The 22,071-nt window shown below is 45.4% G+C and overlaps 2 protein-coding genes across 2 annotated transcripts; one reads left to right on the top strand and one right to left on the bottom strand.

Moving 5' to 3' along the window:
* The first annotated feature begins 1,775 nt into the window (after nucleotides 1-1,775).
* LOC119436922 (uncharacterized) lies at nucleotides 1,776-3,357 on the top strand. The gene is made up of 2 exons (XM_037703962.2): nucleotides 1,776-1,900; nucleotides 2,333-3,357. The coding sequence occupies exons 1-2, from the start codon at nucleotides 1,781-1,783 to the stop codon at nucleotides 3,293-3,295; spliced, it is 1,083 nt and encodes a 360-aa protein (XP_037559890.2). The 5' UTR covers nucleotides 1,776-1,780; the 3' UTR covers nucleotides 3,296-3,357.
* Nucleotides 3,358-10,035: 6,678 nt separating this feature from the next.
* LOC125942731 (pleckstrin homology-like domain family A member 1) lies at nucleotides 10,036-11,039 on the bottom strand. Its single transcript, XM_049660997.1, has one exon. It carries the CDS (start codon nucleotides 10,521-10,523, stop codon nucleotides 10,089-10,091), a length of 435 nt encoding a protein of 144 aa, XP_049516954.1. The 5' UTR covers nucleotides 10,524-11,039; the 3' UTR covers nucleotides 10,036-10,088.
* Nucleotides 11,040-22,071: the final 11,032 nt, after the last annotated feature.

The raw sequence follows: 22,071 nt of genomic DNA, 5'->3' as shown, positions 1-22,071 counted from the left end.
TAAAGTCGCCCACATCGCGAAGTTTCCGCAGGCGAGATGCGGCCCGAGCGTTTTCCGTCTCGCAGTTCTAGCAATGAGGTAAGGTGAATGTTAATTGTACAGTTAAATTTTGGCGCCGTTAATCTATCGTTAATCGTTATTCTTCACCACGCTTCTGCTTAATTTCACCGATTACCAAGGTCGATCATAGTGATGTCACTTGTTGCATAATAGCAGGTATTTAAAGTTTATAAGTCTTAGCCTGGTGATGAATCTCGCGGTTCGCCACGTGATGACGGAGCATCGAAAGTAATCCCAATATTTTAAATTTCTGTTCTTTAAGATTGCACGTCACCAGCACTGAGGTGAATTTTTATGCAATAGATTAACTCCCCCGATACCAGCTCGGGTCCAGTGAAAATGTAGGGAAAGGAATGAGTGCCCAAACGCACAGAACAATCCACCAACCAATTTAGTAGATGTAGAGATCCTATTGAGTTCGAAGTTTGCATGCCCACACCTCATGCAGCATTTTTTTGGATTCATATTCATGTATACAGTCTCTGAAAGTGTGGTACGGCACCATGTAGCACGGTGTAAGCGCTTTTGGCACAGTGCATGTTGCGCTGTGTTTTATTCACCATTTTTATTTTTGGTTGCAATTCTTGGTTCTGGTTCGTCGATGGCAGCACCAATCTCTAAAAGAAAATAAATGACACGTTTGCTCTTGCGCTTCTCAGTGCCTTTATATTACATCTTCTAGAACACTGCTCGAAATTAGTGACCCATTTCTCGAGATTACTGACATGCTTATCAAGGGTTGCACAATTGATTTGAAAAGCGTTGCTCTCGTCCTTAAACTTTGAATTTCTTGCAATATTGATTTCCGCTCTCTTTTTCAAGTCCATTATAGCACGATGGGAACAATCAACATTCTGGGTCATTTTTTTTTCGTTACGCAGATAGTGGATATTGCTTCGCAAACCTCTCTCCAATGATTCCCGAATTGTCTTTAGCTCTTTCATGAATTGGATAAGTTCCGCCTTCAGCTCTTTTTTCCCCTTTTGCAACGCCCTTTACCGTTTTACTTACACAATGCTACAGCAGAAAATGGAAAAGTTTAACGAAGAAGGCATCGCTACAAAAACAAAAAAAAAAGTAGCGCATTGTTGCAATGACAAGAAAGGAAGAGTGCAAATGTATGGCCGTTTGGTGAGAACTATCCTTTGCTTCTTTTTTCTTTTTTTTCAGCGGGATTACTTCAAGAACTGTGACGTTGCCACTGACATAAAATTTCAAAAAACCTGTATCCTTTGTCCCCTCTGCTGAGAACAAATCAGCAATTATAACGAAATCAATTCTGTAGTGGTGGTGACGTTGCCTCAGGAGGGTTAAGTGTGACAGACCTTCCCAGCAATTGTCACGGCAGCGCTTTTTTTTTTAACAGCTGCGCCTTTAGTTGCGAAGAAAGCCAATTCACGGAATATGTGGGGAGGAAAGGTTTACACGCAATCGAATGGAATATCAGTTCGTGGAGCTTGTGTTTGTTTCAAAGGCTGAAACCAACTACGCATCCGCCTCCATTATTTCTTCCTACGCAGCCTCATCTAAATTCCGGCTGACGTCTCCGCCGCTCCGCTTTACACGGCCGATGGGCGAGAGAACCGTTGCCGAGCAAAGGTTACGAAACAGGGCGTTAATGTGCATGCAGAGCCAGAAATATGTACATACGCTAGAGTATTGCAGCGCAATGGCGCACGAAACCAGCAGTAATCGTTCTACGAATTGAAAGCGAAACACAATGCTAGTAGACTTACCGCAACCAAGAAGTACGAACAGGACGGATTGTATATTTAAGGACCGTATGGCAAGCAGCTCAGATAGCAGCGACCACCAGACGGGAGCAACCATGAGGACCGCAGTGAGTCTTAGATCCTACGTTCGAAAAATATTATCGCTTGCACTATTCTTTGGTATCCCAGGTGCTCTGTCTTTACAAAAACAATTTAGTTACACCAGTGTGGTTTACGCTATAGGCCAACAGAAAATTTTAGTAACAACAAGCCAGGCGAAATGTTAGGAATCGAGATGCACTTACTGTGTCACGATTCTTATAAATAATGCTCAAACATAATGAGGTCAGTAAAATATGTAAAGTGTGCTTTCTTTAGAAAGGAGCGAGACAGCATGCATACCCAGCAGACTTGAAGCTAGAGCTGCTACAGGCTCATCTACCTTCCTCATTCATTTTGCTTCTGCACAATCGCGTAACTGATTTTATTCACCTAAACAAAATACGTATTTTATTTGGTTTGTAAAATGACAAATAATGACGGGCATATTCTCCATGCAGTTCATCGTGTTTGCAGTACTGGCCTCTTCAGTGCTGGCTGAAGACAGCAAAAAGGCAGCGAAGAAAAACGAGACAGCAGTGGAAGGACGAGGCCTCTTCTTGGGCAGCAACAATGGATTCCCTGGCTGTCCGCCATGTCCGTGCGGGTACGGTGGCGGTGCCGGAGGCTTGACAGGTCTTGGCGGCTATAGTGTTGGTCTCGGTCATGGGGCAGGACCTGCTGTAGGCCTTGGTTCAGGAGTTGCCTTAGGCTCTGGTGTCGGTGTCGGCCACGGAGTTGGAGAAGCTGGTCTCGGTTCCGGTCTCGGGGTCGGTCCCGCGGCCGGAGCACCAGGGCTCAGTCATGGTGGCGGGGCCGGTCATGGAGCTGCAGGAATAAGTGCCGGTTCCGGACTTGGACTGCAGCACGGAGCAGCCGGAGGAACCCACGGCGTCAGGATTAGTCCAGCAGCTGGCGCTGCATCAGCCGGCCTCGGCGGCGTAGGAGTTGGTCCCAGCGGCGGTTCCAGCCCCAGCCTCACGCCTGGTGCTGGCGTCGCTACTGAAGTCGTTGGAGCGGCGGCTGGAATAGGTGCAGGACCTGTGGTCGGCCCCGTAGGAGGTGCTGGCGTCGTTGGAACGCCTGTCGTCGGTGGTCCAGGCATCGAAGCTGGCGTTGGGGCTGGTCATCAGTCAGCGGCTTCCGGTCACTCGGGCTTCCAGACTGGCTCCGGATTTGCCAACAAGGCTGGTGGGCAGAAAGCTGGGCAGGGCAGCTTCGCCTACAACGTGGGAGGATCAGATAGCAGCTCTTACGGGCACAGCAGTTCTTATGGCGACTCGAAGAGCTTCGGCTTGAGCTCCAATGAAGGTTTCAAGCGTGCTCAAGGTCAGGGTAGCCACGGAAGCGCATTCAACAAGCAGGCCGCTGGCTCGGAAGCGTCAAGCCATAGTTCCGGAGTCAAGACAAAGGTGATCGTTTGAAAAACGTAGGCCTACTCCTTCTCAGTCTACGTATTTGCCAAAGAAACATCGCATGTTGAAACGAAATAAAAGAAATAATTTTTTTTACTGATGTCAATTACTCATATACAAATAATGACATTAAGCAAAAGAAATCAGGATGGCCATCTTGTAACCACAGTTCATTAAGTTACGTAACTGAAAAGGAAAGCGGGGTGGTGTGAACGGAGAAGTGAACGAAACTGTCTGTACTGCGTTCAAGCTGGTAATGACTACATTCACATACATTCACATAAATTGAACAGCAGCTAATATTAGCAGAGACATCCGGGGCCTCTAGAGTGCTCATCCTTTCAGTGCAATCGCCCACTGCTTGGAGCAGCAATTGTTTACATCTTTTGCAAATCAACAATCTTCATCGTCATAAAGGGTATGCGTTTTAGCAAGAAGCACAGTACATCGCAAAAATGAAGCGGTTTTGATTTACTGACAAATCGCTCTGACAAATCGTCAGTGAGTGAGTGAGTGAGTGAGTGAGTGAGTGAGTGAGTGAGTGAGTGAGTGAGTGAGTGAGTGAGTGAGTGAGTGAGTGAGTGAGTGAGTGAGTGAGTGAGTGAGTGACAAACGCCAAACTGCTTTATTTGGCTGTTTTCGTATCATGAATGTACTGAGCGCACTGGGTACCCGAAAGCTATGGAGCGAATTGAAATATTTAATATAAGTAATTAGAGGCAGCGTGATCACGGTAAGCAGACCACGTTATTCTTCTGAGTATCTGTTTGCTCCTTCCAAGCAGCTTGCTTAGTTAAATGCGAAGTTTAATTTCTGTGAGGAAGGGGGTAAGAGAGAAATGTGCGCTGCCGCGCGAGAGCGGCTTTTGTTTGCCGATCTCTCTACATTCCCGTGTGTACCTACAGCCGCTGAAGGATCTGATTAAAATAATGAACAGTTCAATTTAATGTCAGTGGGCCACTCGACTGGCTCTAGTGAAAATCTTTCGGCTAGATAAAAATACTCGTACCAATAACCGAAGGCAACAGGCGGTCCTGCATTCGCTAGAATATTATTACAAATAGTCATAGCCGCGCCTTGAGAGTAAGACGAATGCGTTACGTTGTTGGAGTGTGTATCCTCATTAGGAGCACGCAAGTTGAGGGTGCTTCTAACGCAAGCCACCAGACGTCCCCATGGTGCTTCGGCACAACGGAACCTTAGAGCAGGCTCTGAAGCTTGCGTATGCGATGTGCGCTCGCGCCACCATTATGCGTAACGCGTAGCGAATGACAGTGACACGCCTGCTTCCGATGCTTTAGTTAACACAATATTTTGATTTCGACACTAATTGCACGTGATCAGCTGCTCGCTTTTCATGCACGCAAACAGGTAAATTCTCAACAACTAAAGTAAGTACACTTAGTCTTGCGCACTTTCAAGAATCCGATACAAACAACAGCAACTAAGCAATAAGCAATCCGCCTCATGCACATAGTTTGGGGATGAAAAGGGCTATTTTAGAACATACATTATAGCAGATGCGCAAGGTACGTCTGGGACGTGCACGTGTACTACTGAGTAAAATGGTGCACGTCGTTCATCATTCTATGGTGAACGAAACGTGGCTTGTTGTGCAAAGCGTGGCCATTGAGGCGCGCGTTGCACTGACAAGCAACGACAAATGACGACGTTTATTACGGTCACGCCAAGCGGTAAAAATTAAAGGAAATGATGAACGAAACGTGGCTTGTTGTGCAAAGCGTGGCCATTGAGACGCGCGTTGCACGACAAGCAACGACAAATGACGACGTTTATTACGGTCACGCCAAGCGGTAAAAATTAAAGGAGCCGTGGCAACTTCTAGCTACATATTACACACCTATTAGCCAAAGTAGTTAACATTCGTGTTGAAGTACGATGAAAATTATTATTGCCCTTTTCATAGGATCCCAATGCAGGTGATGTGGAACACGTCTTCGGGTTGAGCAAGAACTTCGTTCTATTATTCAGGCGGCAGCCACAGTGGAGAGGGGACCTGAAAGGAAGCTGCCCGCCTGCGTCGAATGTCGTCAGCTCAACATAATTGTTCAATAGGCCCGTTATAGCTATGTCCTTCTCGCGGCGTAATTGCTTGGCGAATCGCTTAGATCGTTCAATTAAGATTAGAGAGTTTTCAGAAGAGATTAGATCTCGTAAACTACGAATATACATTTGAATTGAACCTTGCAGCGGAGACTGCAAGGGACCGAAGCTAACCCAAGCGCAACTCCGATCCAAAGGCAGGACATGCGCTTTGACAAGAGGCTACTGGTTAGGGGCACCATAAACTTGGTTGCTTGTGCTATAAAGCTTGCTATATCGTCGTACTACTCGTATAAAAGTGAGTTTTCAGTGAAGGCAATGTTAAGTTACACAGGGTGTCATAGCTAACGTTAGCCAAGCTCTTAAAAATAAAATATAGAATACACGTGTGCGCTACCAATAGTATTCTGACGGCAGTGACGTACCGCACCAGGAGGATTCTTTTCACAAATGAACTGTCAATAATTAAATTAGATTAATTACGACCTTTTAATTACTGAACTGCGGGCGCGAATTCCGATAGAAAAGTAATAATTATGTTTCAAAACACCCGATTCAGTTGTATTCAGTGTGCTGTGTCTCGCGTAATTATCTTTTTCCGTGTTATAAAGAACAGGCGTGAAATGTTAAAATAGCCGCAAATGACCGCAAAATGTTTCCGGAATTTCAGTGCTCAGTTACCCTTCAGCCACAAGTCCCTTCGTACTACCAGGCCTCATTGGCATGCTTTCAAAGCGGCGTCTACCGCCGCTTCGATACCACCACCCCTACCTTGACCACGTACTATATATGCAGTGACGGCTCCGTACAAAGTGCGTCAGTGTAGCAAGGTCAACGATTTGAACCAATTTGATCCTAAACTAGGTGGAATGTTGAACCGTTATATGCTTCGTGTGTGATGCAGCGCAGTACTCTGCATGACGTGCACCTAACGTGTGCTCTAATGAAGCTGCTAAATTTATGGAAACGTTGGAGCTGATCATTGAGGTGATGTTAACTGATTAGTCTTGATTTCTATGAGGTCCCACTTAGGCTATGACGTACACCGTAGTTAAGGGCTCCAGGCATTGACGTCACCAACCTATTATTTATTACCAGGTTCCAAAATTAAAGTGTACGCACCTTAGTGCATCTCGACTCGATCGGAATGTGGCTGCCTGAACCCGAAAAACGAACTCTTGACTTGGTGCAGGGCATCACTGTGTTTTATCAGCTGAGGAAAAGTGATGAATGCTCATAGAACGTCAAAGTGTGATATTAAGCAGCGAAACTTGTCAACGCGGATATTACGTAGCGAAGTTTTCTGTCGTAATTTTGAGAGTGTCAGTAGCAACGGCTTCTTCCTGCATTTGTCTTTCAGGGCTGTTTTCATAGATCTCTGTGACATGCAAATGCAAAGGGAGGGCGCTTTTCATCGTCGGTTCGCGCCGGCAACATCGTCTACAGCACCTTAGGCAGTACCGGCTGCCGAGGGAGCTGATATTGCGCCTATGCGCGGCGTTAGAATCGCACCTGCAACTGTATGCCGCGTGATCACATATCATCCCGATGAACGTGCAGGTGATGCTGACCTTGCCTTGAGGTCATATGAACTACTTAGCATGTAGGTATATTTAGTTTCCATTATTAGTATCCAAATAAAGACATTTAGTCGCTTTGTAATATGGTCAACGGTGGTAATGGTGGTAATTGTGGTAATGTTGCTGCAGGCGGGGTTAGTCTGGCAGACCTGGCCGGCAATTGCTCGTCAAAAGGCCGCCCCAGCCTTTTTCACCAAGCTGAGTGAAAATGAAGCATTTAAAGAATGCTTTACCCGTCTATGCTGATTTCTATATCTATGGTTTGCCGTTGAGGTACTTTAAAAGGAATTATATGAGTTCCACCAGTGACAGTGGCGGCAGCAGCAAGGCCAACGCACGCCTCGAGCCGGGCTCTCACTACAGACGACGCCTCTCGCTAGCAGGATGCTCAAGGCGTCGCCAAGTACAGCCGGTAAGTGCGTCGGTAGAAGCCTCTGGCAAGCGGGACGCCGAGGGCGAGGGCGCAGGAACCTCGAACGAAACCCCTCACTGACTGGACGCCATGAAGAAAGACAAGTAACGCACCCTTCGCAGCAGCGAGTCCGCAAAATATTGTCCAACAACTTGTTACTCACTAAGGAAAATTGCATACTGAAAGGTGTTTTCTTGTGTCTATAACTCACTCCCTAACAGCCATGGAAGAGAGTGTTTGAGACAACAAATACATCTGTATGTATGGGTGATTTTTGGAATTGCACCCGTCTTGCCAATGGGTGCCCACCACATTTTCTTTTACAGCGATATATTTTATTCTATCATTACCCTAGTCTTTCGGATGACCGCCTAAGAAATGCTGAAGTGTTTTCCGATACGTTAGAAAAAAGTATTCGCAAAAAAAAAAAGCGCAACGCTTCACCGAAATTTGAACTATACGGACTGGCACATTGGCTTTCGGAAGAGCTAACTCTTGGTAACTCCGCTTCTTTTTTTCTTTATTGCCTGCTTTTGCTCAGAATTCAGTCATATCTACAATATTAGAGAGAATAAAACATGCCTGCCAATCATTGGCTGATTCAGAAGCTTTAAAATTCTTTGAAGAATTCAAGTGGCTCCAATTTGTTGAGCAATTCTGGTACACGGTTTTGCTGTCTATATAAATCAAGAAGTCTTGCGATAAGTTCTCGGAAATACAGACGAATGGGTCTAATTTCAGCACCTGCATTAAACACTTCCAAGCGCTTCTTCCAAATGCTATACAGAGCAATGAGCATGACCGCATCAAATGGTGCATCATCTTCACAAGGTACTGGCAAAAAAAAAAAAACTTATGCCATATGCATCCAGTGGCAATTCCTTCTTAATAGATTTCCGTAATACGTCCTAAATGTACTCGCCCTCCCTGCAGTGTAGGAAGACATGTTCAGTGGTCTCCGGCTTGCGGTATTCATCGTAGTTGACTACCCAAGGTACATAGAGCCCCTTTTCTTGCATCTATGTTTTGACCGCCAGTGTACCTGAGTGCAGTTGAAAGAAAAAGGTTTTGGCGCTGGGACGAAAGAAGCATTTTTTTTTAACTCGACCTAAAGCATAATCCCAGGCCCATCCCCATGCAGAGTCCTGTACAATGGCGTAGATAAGGCCAGATCAACCAAGTCTTTTAACAACCGTTTTCTTTTTACAGTGACTAGGAACTGATACGCAAATCTGGCTTTCAACAAATTGCATGAGTTCTATGACTTTTTTCATGTAAATACATGAAAGAAGTCATAGACACATGCAATCCACCGGACATATAATTTGAAGAAACACTGAAGTTTGGTAATGCTTTCATTAACAGTGTTTCCAGCATTGTTCGTAAACAAGGGTCAGCTCAGTCGCGGCAGACCTAAAAAATCAAGGCCCATTCCTAAAGAAAGATGGTTGAACGGGAAGCTATCGCCCATGCAAACTGAATCAAAGCCAAAGACCAAAGCCAACAACCCCGCAACGAATCCAAGAAATGGTGAGCGACCCGATGCGATGCATATGTGATTTGATTGCTCGTTTAGGATTGCTATTTTTGTTAACGTTGAAATTGTAATGAAGACACATTTACTTAAGTTGCATAGCCTTTATTTTAGATCATGGAGCCGTTGATTACACGCACACACTCACACTTTCACGGACTGCATGCCGTTGCCGATACACGGGATCGGCCTTACAGGCACGATCGCGCTCGCACGTATACGTTCGCGTACGGCAGCTCCTTCTGCCGTGCGCTGCACCTGCGGCCTACCCATGGTGACGCGCATAATGCAATGCAGATATATAAAGTTTGTCTAGGTAGCGTGGCGTTGCAGTTCCCATTGTTCTTATCGGTACAACTGCGAATTGAAACTGTAGTGTTCTACGATTGTGTGCGCACATGCGCAGATAGTTCCATTGTGTAAGTTGGCTTTCCTGCAATGCGTTTTCGGCACTGACGGACGAATCAGTGAGACAACGAAAGCTTCGCTTTAGAAATCTATTAACCTATTGCCTCAGAAACAAGTAGGTCATGCCAACGCCACCATTTCGCGCTCGTTGAAAAAGGGTTAGTCCGGCTGGTGCTTTCGCACCTAGGATTCCAGATGAAAACCACAAATACGCGACGCAGCTATTGTATGTTAGTTCTTCAAGAATGCAGCACTTGGAACATATACCATACTTTACTAATAAAAAACAAGTTGCAAATTGGAGCACGAGAGAGAGAGAGAGAGAAAGCGAAGAGAGGAGAGGCAGGAAGGTCAACCAGATGAACGTCCGGTTTGCTACCCTACACAAGGGGTAAGGGAAAGGGGAATAAAAAGAGGAAAAGAGGAAGAGAGTGAGCATTGTTTGTGCAGCGAAGCACCATGACACCAAAGTCAAGTCCCATAGCTGGTGATGTGCGTTGAAGACATCTGACATGAACCAAGAGCCAGTGGTCGTTACGTGAATAGGAGACTGCGGGTGAGCCATGGGGTTTACTCGAGACTTGCAAGCACTGGATTAAGAGCACCCAGTACTTTTACTGCACTTCGTGCTGACGGAGTATTCAGCTTGCTTAAGGGTATACGAAGGGTATTTATAAGGGACCGAAGCATCACCACCACTTGCAGGTCTTCTTCGGGCAATTTATCGGGAATCGGCATTGTGGACTATACCGCGGTGCACTGTATCCTTTGATGTGACTGTGGTGCCGGCTGTGGCATCGGCTGTCACTCCAGCTGTGGCTCCAGCTGTGGCCTCGGCTGTGGCTTCAACTGTGGCTTCAACTGTGGCGTCGGCTGTGGCGTCGGCTGTGGCATCCGCTGTGGCATCGGCTGTGGCCATGGCTGTGGCTTCAGCTGGGGTATTCGCTGTGGCTTCGGTTGTGGCTTCTGCTGTGGCGGCGGCTGTAGCTTTGGTAGCACGGGCCAGGCTTCAGTATTGGTGTTCTCCGGCACGACCTTGTCAGAGTTAGACTCGACTCCGCCAGGCCTAGGGGGCAGAGGAGGAGGAGTTGTCGGATGTGCCGCGCTATTCATAGAGGAATCTTCGTTCTTTGAAATCCGACAACGTCGGGAGCGTCGCTTTCTAATGGCCGCAACAGCTTCCCAACGAGACGAACGGTCTCTTGCCATCTGCTTCAAGACCGCCCTTTCTTTCCTCATTTTAGGGCAGTCCTTTGAGGTAGCATCATGGGACCCAATGCAATTGTGGCATTTGAGAACCGTGGCTACACAGGAGTCTGCAGCTGTGGGGCTGTGCGCAGCGCGAGCAAACTCTCGTGCTCTCGCACACAGCGCTCACGTGTCCCAGCCTCAGGCAGTTGCGGCATTGGAGTGGTCTTTGGATAAATGGACGCACGGGTTGTCTAAAGTGGCCCACCTTGACGTGTGAGGGAAGAGATTCGCCCTTGAAAACCACCTTCACACAGCTGGACGTGCCGAGTCGAGACACATGAGTGATGGCGCAGCCATCAACGGCTGGCTTAATTAAAATCGGCAAGTCAGCGCTGGAGATGGAGACGTCCCGGTCGTTGATGACACCAGTAGTGGTATCACTGTCCAGAGGAATGTACGAGCGGACCTTCATGCCGCCAAGTTCCGTAAGTTTGCTCAAAGTGATCCGTGCCGTCTCATGTATGACGTCAATAGCCAATACATTTTTTCGTGTGTTGACTCTGACATCCGTCACATTATTTGGCGCCAACGATTCGAGAAACACCGAGACAGACTGTCTGTTAAGTCGCCTCAGGTTGTCGGTAGCGAGTTCTGGTATAAATGAAATTGTACTGACTGCGCTATTCCGAGTTGGTCCTGCAGTCGACGTGCTTGATGACAGGCAAGCCCTGGTGTTTCTTCGTTTCGCCTTGCAGCTCCTCACAAGCTGAAAGTCATCATCGGAGAAGTCCTCACTGCTGAGCGAGTAGGCACTGGTATCGTCGTTGTCGGTGTCGCTCTGGAGGCCGGTCCGCTTCCTACACGCAGCCGCCGCTGAAGTCGCCATCCCCAGCAGAGGCGCGGGGACGTCAACTTGCATCCGTGCAACAATCCATGACGGCTACCCGGAGATTTACAGAGAAATCAGGCGAAAACAGCAGAGCTAGAGAAGTAGCGTTCTGGCTCGCAGAAACTTCGTCTTCGTCCGAAGACGAAGACGAAGCACGAGAAAGAACAGAACAATTACACCCTCGTACTTTGTTTGCCCTGTCACTCAATTCGTAAGCCTGCGTCCGTCAGTATACGGCTCACGCTCGCGTAGTACTAGAGTGACGTGCCCAAGTACTTTACGGGCGTGGTCACCCACGTCATATAGGCAAATGTGCCTGGGGTAGTTGGCCAGTCAGCATGCCAACAATCTAGATACTTTGACCGGTTCAGTCTGCTTCCACTTGCTTCACAGAATTGCTCGGCCAACTTCACAACTTCCAATACGCCGACACTACTACAGAGAACAATACAGCACCTAAAGTGTGCGCTGGCGCCTATAGCTGATATAATAGGCTGACTCCCCCTCTTCAGTTTATCTATAAACCAGCACCAAGGTGAAGCAATTTAAGCGAAGGCAGCAGTAAGATGTGAAAGGAAGGAAGGAGGGAAGAGGACAGAATGAATCTATCTTCCGAATTGGCGAATCGGGCTAGCCATATACGCAATCAATGCTGTGTTTATATAGGTCGCTGCGCATGTACACCCGTGAGCAAAAGTATACGGACCAAGGGTTGCGCGATAAAGCCGATTTTTTCATCTGCCTGTGAACACAACGTGAAATTGAGGACTGCAGTCCAAACTTGGTATTTCTAACATTTCAGTGTATTCATTAATTCCAGTTTGTGTTTGTCAATCACGAAGAAATTCAGTTTTTTCGGCGACCCTGTGGTGCGTACACTTTTGCTCACGGGTGTACCTGCGAGTGTTTATTTTAATTAATACTGCATGAAACAATGCAAGAGTAATTGTGCATAATATTGCAGCGGCGCCGATGCTACACCGGAAAGAACGTGCGCCTAAAGAACTATGAATGGCTGACGTGCTATGATTCGCTGACACTGGGTAGCTGATGTATAAAATAGCACAAGCTGAAATAATTTAGACGAAGCCAGCAGTAAAAATGAAAGTCAGGATAGGAAATAAAAGTAAGAGCTCGGCCTCTCCAATTCACCCCCAGGGACGCTATATACATAAAATAGCAGGATGACATCCACTGCCTACTGTGACCATTTGACGTGCTTGAAGAATGAATTGGCGCAAACCGCTGGAAAATGAACCCGTATGACTTTTCACGTGCTTGAAACTTTAAAGTGCCCGAGGACCCTTAATGGCTGTAAGGTACATGTTTCACATATAAAATACTGTTTTAGCACCCTGAACTAAATGAAAGGGCGCATTAAGGGTGTTATATTTATTAGTATACTTATTTTCGTAATTGTCAGTATAAAATTAGGACTGAAAAAAAGGGCGTTTCGGCATTGCATTCACCCTCGTCGGCGTTCTTTTTCTTAGAGTGTAGGCTTCTTTTGTACGATGGGTGAACGACTATACATATTAGTATTTATTTGTGCGCTCTTTTGAAGTTTACAGTGCGCATATTTTTTGAAACATGCCTCCCAGTCGCAAGTCGTTCCAGAACTTTGGCAAATGTGACATATTCCTGCTTGATGACAGCATGTTACGTTTCTTTCAACTGCTTTAGGATTCATGAATGTGAGTGAGTTTCATCAAGATATGGCACCCTATCGAGGATGGTAAGCGACAAAAAATGTTCAGCTTATCGTAAGAGCGTGACGGACACTCGGCTGTTTTAACAATCTCCAGTTGACCTTTACACGTTCTTGCCTTTTCTTTGCCTTTTCTTTCGATTTTTTTTTGCGAGAGGTTGTACGGCAGTTTTATTAACAAAGTCATACGGAAGACTACATTACCCCCTCGATTATGCCGATGAAGATAGCGATGCAGACTATGTAACGTACATTTGTTGCATTTGTGAATGAGCAGAAGACACCTATTTTGCGGCATAATTATTTAGCATACGTCATCCATCGTTTTGAAATAACGATTACCCTCCTCTTTATTTTATTAAGGCAGCCACGAGGAACCATTATTTAGGAAAAGGTGCCGAGTTCACTACAGCTGTATTCTTGTTTTAGGACTGAATGTCTTCTATACGTTTCAACATATTTTGTATCGGACGTATACAAACGTATCTATGCCTCGAGAACGGTGGTGATGCTGATGAAGACCAATCAAGCTTGGCCGGAAAGACGTAGCAAACAGCTGTAGACGGCTGCGGTCAGTGCTCCGTCGACTATCACTCATGCCTCCGGTTGTAGGTTGGTTGGAAAGCCCGATAAAAATGAGCGCGCTCCTGGCAATGTAATAATGAATCCTTTAGTCAACTCGTTCCTCTGAATATGAAATAACGGTCACTTATTACAGTGAATCCTGCGAATGGAAAAAAAAATAATAAAGTTCACACCACGGATTGCTTCAAGTGAACAAGGTTTGTATGGGCCTCATTGAAGAGATGTGGGTGATGTTTCAAAAAAAAAGTTTAGAGCCTTGCTTTTCTTTTTCTGTTTCTTTTTTTTTTCTGGGTGCTGCAACTTTGACCTCCAAAAACATTTCTTTTTCTGCTGAACCCGAAAACGCGAGGCCGCCTGGTATTTTTTGGTGGTTTGCTAAATGTGGACTGATAATGATGTTCTGTCTCCAAAGTTCGACCCATGTATGCGATAATAACTAGGTAAAGTGCCTAGCCATAGTTACCTCAGTTGTCAAAATACGAAGCCCCCTACTCTCTACACCACCTCTCATAAGCATGTTGTGGCCTTGGGACGTAAAACCTATATTTTCGTTAATTTATTTGCTCTTCCATTGGCTCAGCTACTGCGATTACACAGAAGCTAGCCGTAATATTCAGTTGTACGGCCGCTAGCTGGGCTTGCCCGTATATCTGCATTATTACTTAGAGAGCGAACAAATCAAACACGGACAAGGAAGAGACGTACCACGAGCGCTGACTCACGACTAAAAGTTTATTGCTTACAAAAATCATATAAATACAAAAACTCACGCATGCGTACACCCGCGCACCATTGATTCCATCAACCAAAAGCGAAACAAGGCAGAAGAGCGGTAACACAAGATAGTGGGATATTTTAATGGTTATATACATCTACAAGACTTTTTTCTTTGTCGTGTAGTGCGAGGGACGCCTAGCTGACGCACTTGTCCCCACATTTATTGATTACGTAGGCCTATGAAATGAGGCTGGCCTTTTCATTTTAATTTGTCCAGATTTTGCGTGTATGTTTAAAAATGGGCTTGCAAGTGCAAGCTGCGCAATGTTTTGCCAGACGTGATAGAGCCGCGTTCTTCAATCTGGAGGAATGTTCTTGCAACCTTTTGTTTCTACACCTGTCCGTTTGGCCACAAGATCCATTAACAAGATCCGCATGAAAAGAAAATCTCGTACAGTGCGCCATGAATTTTGGCCTATGCTTTACCTTGCACGAATTGAGCGCCACGGAATCTGACATTTGTGCGCGCTGTTGCACAGCCTGGCACACACTGGATGATTTGTCCGGACAAGAAAAAACAACTCTAACACGATCTCGGTGTTATTGAGGCCACGTGTCAGCCTATGCACATAAGCTATAACTGCTGGCCTTTTGCGATCACCAATATGATTTTCATCACTTGCTCTTTCTTTACGTTTTAACCATTTTTCCAGTTTTTCGGCGGTCGCCCTGATATTCTGGTTGACAATCGACACCGAAAATTAAAAATAACAGTGAACCAACGGACCTTCCAAAATATTAATCTTTTGTGCTGTCCCTGTAAATATAAAGCAGTACCTCCATCTCTAAACACCTTGGAGCCCAAAGGCATTGATAAAAAAAGAAAAAAAAGTGGCAATAGTTATTCACACCACTGACGCCAAGCCTCTTCCCGCATGCCAAGAACACTACCGGTCATGCTCTAGAAATTGCTGCGCTCTTGCAATAGATTGTGCCAGCAGTTGCTCCGTGCTATACTTAAAGGAACATTGCATCGAAGATATAATTTTGGACTGATGTCTATGACGGAAAAATTTCCTGAGGTTTAGCTCTTGTAAACCTAGTTATCACGAGCGAAAGGTCTGTTTCGCTTGGTTTTGCAAAGACTATGCGCAGAGCAGTAGCTTCTATCTTGGCACGCCTCCGCGCTTGGTAAGCTTCTCTATAACGTGCTAACTGGCCTCCCTTTGCTCCGCTGTTTCAGCAGGCAACTTTGCCTTTGCTCGATATTTCGCCGCCTGCCATCTAGCTATATCTACTGGATGATTGGATTTAGCATGTCGCTTGCGCTGAAGCGCACGCACAGACGGCCCAGCCGGTGCGCCATCCATGGCGAGACTGAGCGACCAAGCGCCTGTGAAGCAGCCGTTAAACCCTCGCCTAGTCACGTGGTACTACAGCGGCGAGGCTGCGAGAGAGTGCAGCTGCGACGCCTCCCCACAGTGGATCACGTGGAGTGACGTCACACCTACCACACTTGCGCTTCGGCGGCTCAAGGTCATTGCGACGCGATGAATGACCTTGCGAGACATGGCGCACTAGAGCTTTCGCTCTAAAACTTACGCAGAGTTTATTGCGCACAAAGAGCTTATTGCACACGCAGTTTATTGCTTAAACGTCCTAGAATTAATTTAAAAGTGCCCTTCAAGAGTCTAAATTTCAAATCTGTACCTGTTATATTTTGTTTCTATTTGCAGTAACTGCTATTGCGGAGGTTTTTACATTTCCCCCAACCAATCAATCACGCCTTGCACAGATCATGGCCCGTTTCGGTTTTCTTTAATGTCGCCTATCTACCTCTTCTTGTGGCGAGTTTATTTAAACATCCTATGAGAGTAAATCGCCATGTCTTCGCGCGGACACAGCCAACGCCTCCCAGATAGCAGGCCTGTGCACCCTGCTTCATGACGTCATGCTTCCTGTACCGAAACTTCCACTGCCAAGCCCGGCTTCATGAAATCGGGGAAGTCAAAATCACCGCGGCTTATTCGGGAGCATCCCCCTTAGACTCTATGGCAGTTGGGCAAGGTAGCATGACGTCATTGATCGAAGTGCACCGGCCTAGTGTTATCTAGGAGGCGATGACACAACGCACGTCTCTTACGATTACTTCTGACAACTATATAAGGTACGCTCTTTTTCGTCTATCATCTGTTGTTGTTGTTGCAATAACAGCCTTTCGCGTGCGTGTATTTTTGTTCAGTTTTGTTATCAAAAAGGTAAAATCATGTTACCTCTGTCTTCTTAATCCTGCGTGAAATACCGTACACATATGAAATTGTCCAACAGACACTCCTTTTTGCAGGTAAAGCTGCCAATTCTATAAGCCGAATAACAATTGCGGGCTTATAGACATCCGCCTTGCTTTTGGTACAGTCAATAATGCACATGCACTCTGCAGCATGCATGTCTTATGGGCGAAAGGAAGAACCTTGCACTAGATTGCAGATTTTCTCTCCCATCGCAGTATCTTCAAGTGACGGGTGCAGTCCATCTTTCGAGTGAAAGCAATGAGTATCTCAAGGAAGCGTTCTAAGTCGAGTACTTTTCAATGTAGAATTGTGCAGAGTACCTAATCTGTTACTGCGAAGTAATTATTTCCCAATAAATGTGGACAAAATCTCTCTACGGGCATCGGGTTCGGATTGTGCTGAAGTCAAAGTCTTACTTCAAGAGAGCATTGGCATTATACCATATGCATTTCGACGAAGAGTTGCATGGATCTCTTGTCCGAGAAATCCGCCGTTCCGCCCTTCACAGGAAGTGGAGTTAGACACCTCAATATATCTATCAACCAGAGAGTAGTGCCTATAGTACTCGTTCATCGTTTTCTGGGAATAACATTGGACAACTAAGTCGCCTTTCCTGGAACGCCCACGTATATCACATCCTGGAACGCGTTTAAACCGAAGCCTAAACGTACTACGCGGCATATCAGATATCAGGTGAGGAACCAATTTTGAGTCATTGACGAAGGTACATGTCGCACTCGTTCGTTAAGTGTTCCCATATACCCTCCCTTTAATGCACAGTACTTAAATCCTGCAAACACCACTTACTAATATAATCGCAGAAAGCACAGTTGAGATGTTCAAACTCCTTCCATATCTATCGCTGTAATGCAAGTGTAATGTAAGCCTGGTACGGTAAGTCGCACAACGCGTAATGGCATTGCCTATGTAAGTTAAGGCACGTACCACTATGAAAGTAGGGACGTTTTAAGGCAGCCGTCATTCTGATGTAACTCTACCGAAAATCAGCATGTGGAAACCTCAATGTTGTAATAGATCGCGGCTACCACATGTAGTGAGAACACCAGAAAAAAGAACGTTGAGGAATGGCAGCAGACACTTTGTGATGTCAAAGTTCACAGCGTTATAAACGGTGGTTCTTTGATTGGTTGGTAAGCTTTGAAAAGTCGGAAACATTTGCAGATGGAAACATGCAGCGTTTTTTTTTAAACGCGAAATCACACAAGCATGAAGAGGAGCGCCGGGAAGTTTTTCATGCTCCCTAAGAAATTGCACTAAGATACGCGAAGACATCAAACACCTTTTCAGGTTCCATTATACCGTTCGTGTAGAAGCCCTAATATAGCTGACTGATACAAATATTTGATAGTGTTTTCGTCCGTTTGCCGAAATACACACGACCTTCTCTGCTAACGGGGCTGGAGATCATTTATGTGTTCCGGGAAGGGCCCCAAAACAACAGTGACTCAATACTTGCTGCGCAAATCGGAAACTCCTAAAGCAGCCGGATGCGCACATAAGAGTCATACCGTAGAAAAAGTCTCTCTCTGAAATAACCGGAGCAGCCCGGAATGGGCGAATACGCTAAAAATTCCCCATTTCTTACGCAGGTACGAGCGGGCACTCTAGTCATCAGTGCAAGCACTCTAGTCGTCCTTCCTATCCACGTCCGCGACGCGCGCAGCCAAGCGAGGCCTGACTGCCGGCCAAACCGGTAGCGCGGACAATCGCCTCGCCGCCATCCGCCGGGGAAAGCCCCAACGAACGCCTTGGTCAGCTGACGAGACCGAGCTGATAGTCGAAGAAGAGAATGGATGCAAGGGCGGCTTGGTCATGGCTCCGTATTTTGCAACAATCCATTTTATTTTCCATTCTTTTCGCCCGGCGTGAGTGGCTCAGACGCCCACACGCGGCTGTTATCGCCGGGATTAGACACTCAGCGCGAAGCCACGATACGAATGGAAAATTAGAATAAATGGTTATTCATGACATACATCATATGTAAAGCTTTCCCACCCTTCCACCCTAAGAAACGTTTCTTTATCGTTTTTTTTTCATCGCCTTGGCTAATTTTTCCCAGCCATAAAAAGATGTCAATCCCACGTAAGAGGCCGAACTGACATGCTTGACATGAACGAAGGAGGGAGTAACCGAAAATGCCTTTTGGACGTGCTTATATTGAGCAATAGGCTCGGTAAAGGTCTGCGGGCTCCGGTAGAATGCAAAGCCACCCAAGAAGCACTGAAAATATCGGGCAGGGATAACGTAACAATTCTATTCCAACTATTTTAATTTTCACGCTTTTTCAATGGTCCGAGCTGCGGTCCACCAACGTTACCACGAAGATGAGCTGGTCGGGAACGGTGCACAATAAGAAGAGAATCGAGTGAAAAGAATTCGTACATTATACCTACCAAGCTTTAGCCTCGACTGCGTCAAAAAATTATAGAAATGTGTAGACAACTTACAGCGCTCAGCGTGCTAATTTATCCTTACTCAATGCCTCAATTGAGGCCTGTAAGGTATTTTTAAATGAATAAATAAACATAAATTTATCAATAAAAAATAATGCAGCTAAGGAGCGTCTCAATGCCACTTTATGCGGTATTTCTCACCATCCACGTCCCACCAACAACGTGCAAATTGGAAACGTCTAGCGTTTTCATCTTATTGATTTTGGCCACAGCCAGTGTATAAACGGAAAAGAGCAAGCTCAAATTTCTTATCCAGCGAATTCTAGACAGAAATGGAAATTCGCTTAGCACACAGTCAAAGTCATTGTGTAACTGCAGTCCGTTTTTTGACATATCACGTTCGAACACTTGTAATTCGCAGCGCCAGGCTTCGTCGGCACTGTGAGCGAACTACTAAGACACTGCTTCGCTAACCTAGCTAGGCGCCGCGGCAGCCTAATGGCTATGGCGTCGTGCTGCTATAAGCTAGAGGTCGAAAGTTCGATGTCGGCAGCGTCGGCCGCATTTGGATGCGGGCGAAATGTAAAAAATGCTCGTGTACTTAGGTTTACAATTGTTTGCCTAGAAAACGGGGCAGTGCTGGAAGTGCGGCCCGGACAGCACTAAAAAAAAGAAAGAAAAAATCACTGCAAGCAACATACGTATTTATTTAGGCAAATACACATTTGCTTCCTTGTAAGCGACTCATGCGACTCGTCATTTTGTCTTTTATGTGGAAAAACAAATATTTTACGAACTTGAGAAGGATAAAAAAATCTGTGGATTTAAAGTGAACAGGCAGAAAGGTATATGAACGGCGTGTTACTGCAGCACATAACATACGCAAGGCGACTGAGATCGAAAAATCGTGTGGACACAGATGGCCAGAGCCTGGCTATATGTTGTCAAGCCAGCGGTGCTTGTAAGCAGCACAGCTTGGGTTGAGGTGGGTGACCTAACGGCGAGGCAAACAACCTTGCAGCAGACCCTCAAATTTGAGATATTCTTCTTGAGAAATTGAGCAATTCGCCTAGACTGTGTTCGAAATTGTTACAGCATTGTTCTACGTAGAATGTTTTGTCACGAATATGATTGCGTGAAGTGCACAGAATACTTAGTGAGGGCTCGCGATAGCATTTCGGGGAATAAAACTTCTCGTAGTCTCATCTTTAACAACTACTAATAAGACATGAAGAAATAGAAGCGATTGTTTCATTGCATCGCTTATAATCCACTCGACAAATAATAAAGAAAGATACCGGATTTGTACATGACAAGATAAAAAAAATAACAACATACTTTGTGAGCGTTACAAGTAAGCCAGGAACTACCTTACGCTTAATTCGTCGAAGTATATGCGGGAATGTCCTGGTCTGGAGAGAACGTCATGCACGTGATCAAACATGTTTTGGCGCTCCATTTCGAAAACAAGAAGGCTATTCATCCATTCAAGGCAGTAGCTTCACTAATAAACAAAATACACATGAAGCAGCTTTCGGTGGGACATTTGCGCCGTAAACTCTTTCCGAGTCCTCTGTTAACTACTTCCTCCTTCGATAAATCTGTATGGTTATAGAGAGCCACCATCGCAATCCTATCGTAGAAAAGTCTCCACTATGCATTCCAAATAAAAAAAGGGGGTTGGATGCGAAAGAAGTGCTGATCCTCGTGTTTGCTCACAGAGTCTTTTCCTTCTTTCTTTTTTTTACAGTTGTAGATAGTACACAGACGGAAATATACAAAAATAAAATACAGTACGCACGACAGCTGCCTCCTACAAATGACCGAAAACGCTGACTATCTAACAAAACTAAAGATTCAATATCTCGACATCAGACGTAAGTGTGAGTACTTGGGTTTTGGGCCCTTAGTGAAGAGGCCATTAGTTCGTAAGAGCGCTTTGCCATTGAAGTATGAAGTAGTATGAAGTATGAAGCTTATTTCAGGCAACTAATAAAATATATAACCACACACACACACACACACACACACACACACACACACACACACACACACACACACACATATATATATATATTGTGAGCGCATCGTCGTCGTCATCTGTACATACGACTCATCATCATCTTTTTTCTCGTGCGGTGCTTCGTCTCTGAATCGGGCGACTGCTCGGAAATATAGGCATCGCATCGGTCGACGTCTCACAATATATATGTATATATATATATATATATATATATATAACCCACAATGATAAACCCACAATGATTTTGTAGGCAGCATATGTGGGTTTATTGACCAGTTACCATCACCCAAAAAGATCACGTGGTCGTGACGCCTGCGGCAGAAAGGATGTTCCACATCCGCCCTATGGTTTGTGAGTGGTGGCGCTGGCTAACACTCCCAGGGTTAGTTCTAGTTGTAAAACATAAATACCCCAGAAAGTGTATGGGAAAACGGTTCCGCGGTAGTTCAATGGTGAGAGCATCGCACGCGTAATGCGAAGACGTGGGTTCGTTCTCCACCTGCGGACAGTTGTTTTTTCATCCATTTTCATTTTCATTAGTTTATCATTTCTTTAATTCAATTAATAAGTACAAGTAATTTCCCCTATATTGTCCTTGGTGTTATTGTTTGTTGCCTTCTTATGATATGCTTATATATATATATATATATATATATATATATATATATTTATAAAGTTGCCTAGGGGACCGGCGAAAAGACAAAAAAAGCCTGACCCCAAAAATACCTGCCCCCCCCCCCCCCCCCCGATACACTAAAACCCAAATGCACCCCCAAAAAGACACAATGCTCAGTGTCACAATTTAACACAGGCTATTACACAGGCTATTATTACAGGCACAGGCTATTATTACACAGGCTATTATTACAGTGGAGAAAAAAATCAATAGCCTTAAGACAGAAGAAGCAGCTCAGTATAGCAACGCTTTTGTTCGTAAATCACAAGTTTCACATTTAAGTCACAAGAAGG

This window comes from Dermacentor silvarum, chromosome 1, assembly GCF_013339745.2.
Source record: "Dermacentor silvarum isolate Dsil-2018 chromosome 1, BIME_Dsil_1.4, whole genome shotgun sequence".
NCBI lineage: Eukaryota > Metazoa > Arthropoda > Arachnida > Ixodida > Ixodidae > Dermacentor > Dermacentor silvarum.
Note: the sequence above shows the minus strand (reverse complement) of the source record. Positions and strands in the feature narration are given on the sequence as shown.

What these genes read in the sequence shown, in the direction of transcription:
- LOC119436922 (XM_037703962.2), top strand. Translation starts at nt 1,781, where the DNA reads ATGCTAGTAGACTTACCGCAACCAAGAAGTACGAACAGGACGGATTGT. An exon ending in GAGCAACCATGAGGACCGCA is followed by an intron (nt 1,901 to 2,332) that starts GTGAGTCTTAGA and finishes TTCTCCATGCAG; the next exon opens with TTCATCGTGTTTGCAGTACT.
- LOC125942731 (XM_049660997.1), bottom strand. Translation starts at nt 10,523, where the DNA reads ATGAGGAAAGAAAGGGCGGTCTTGAAGCAGATGGCAAGAGACCGTTCG.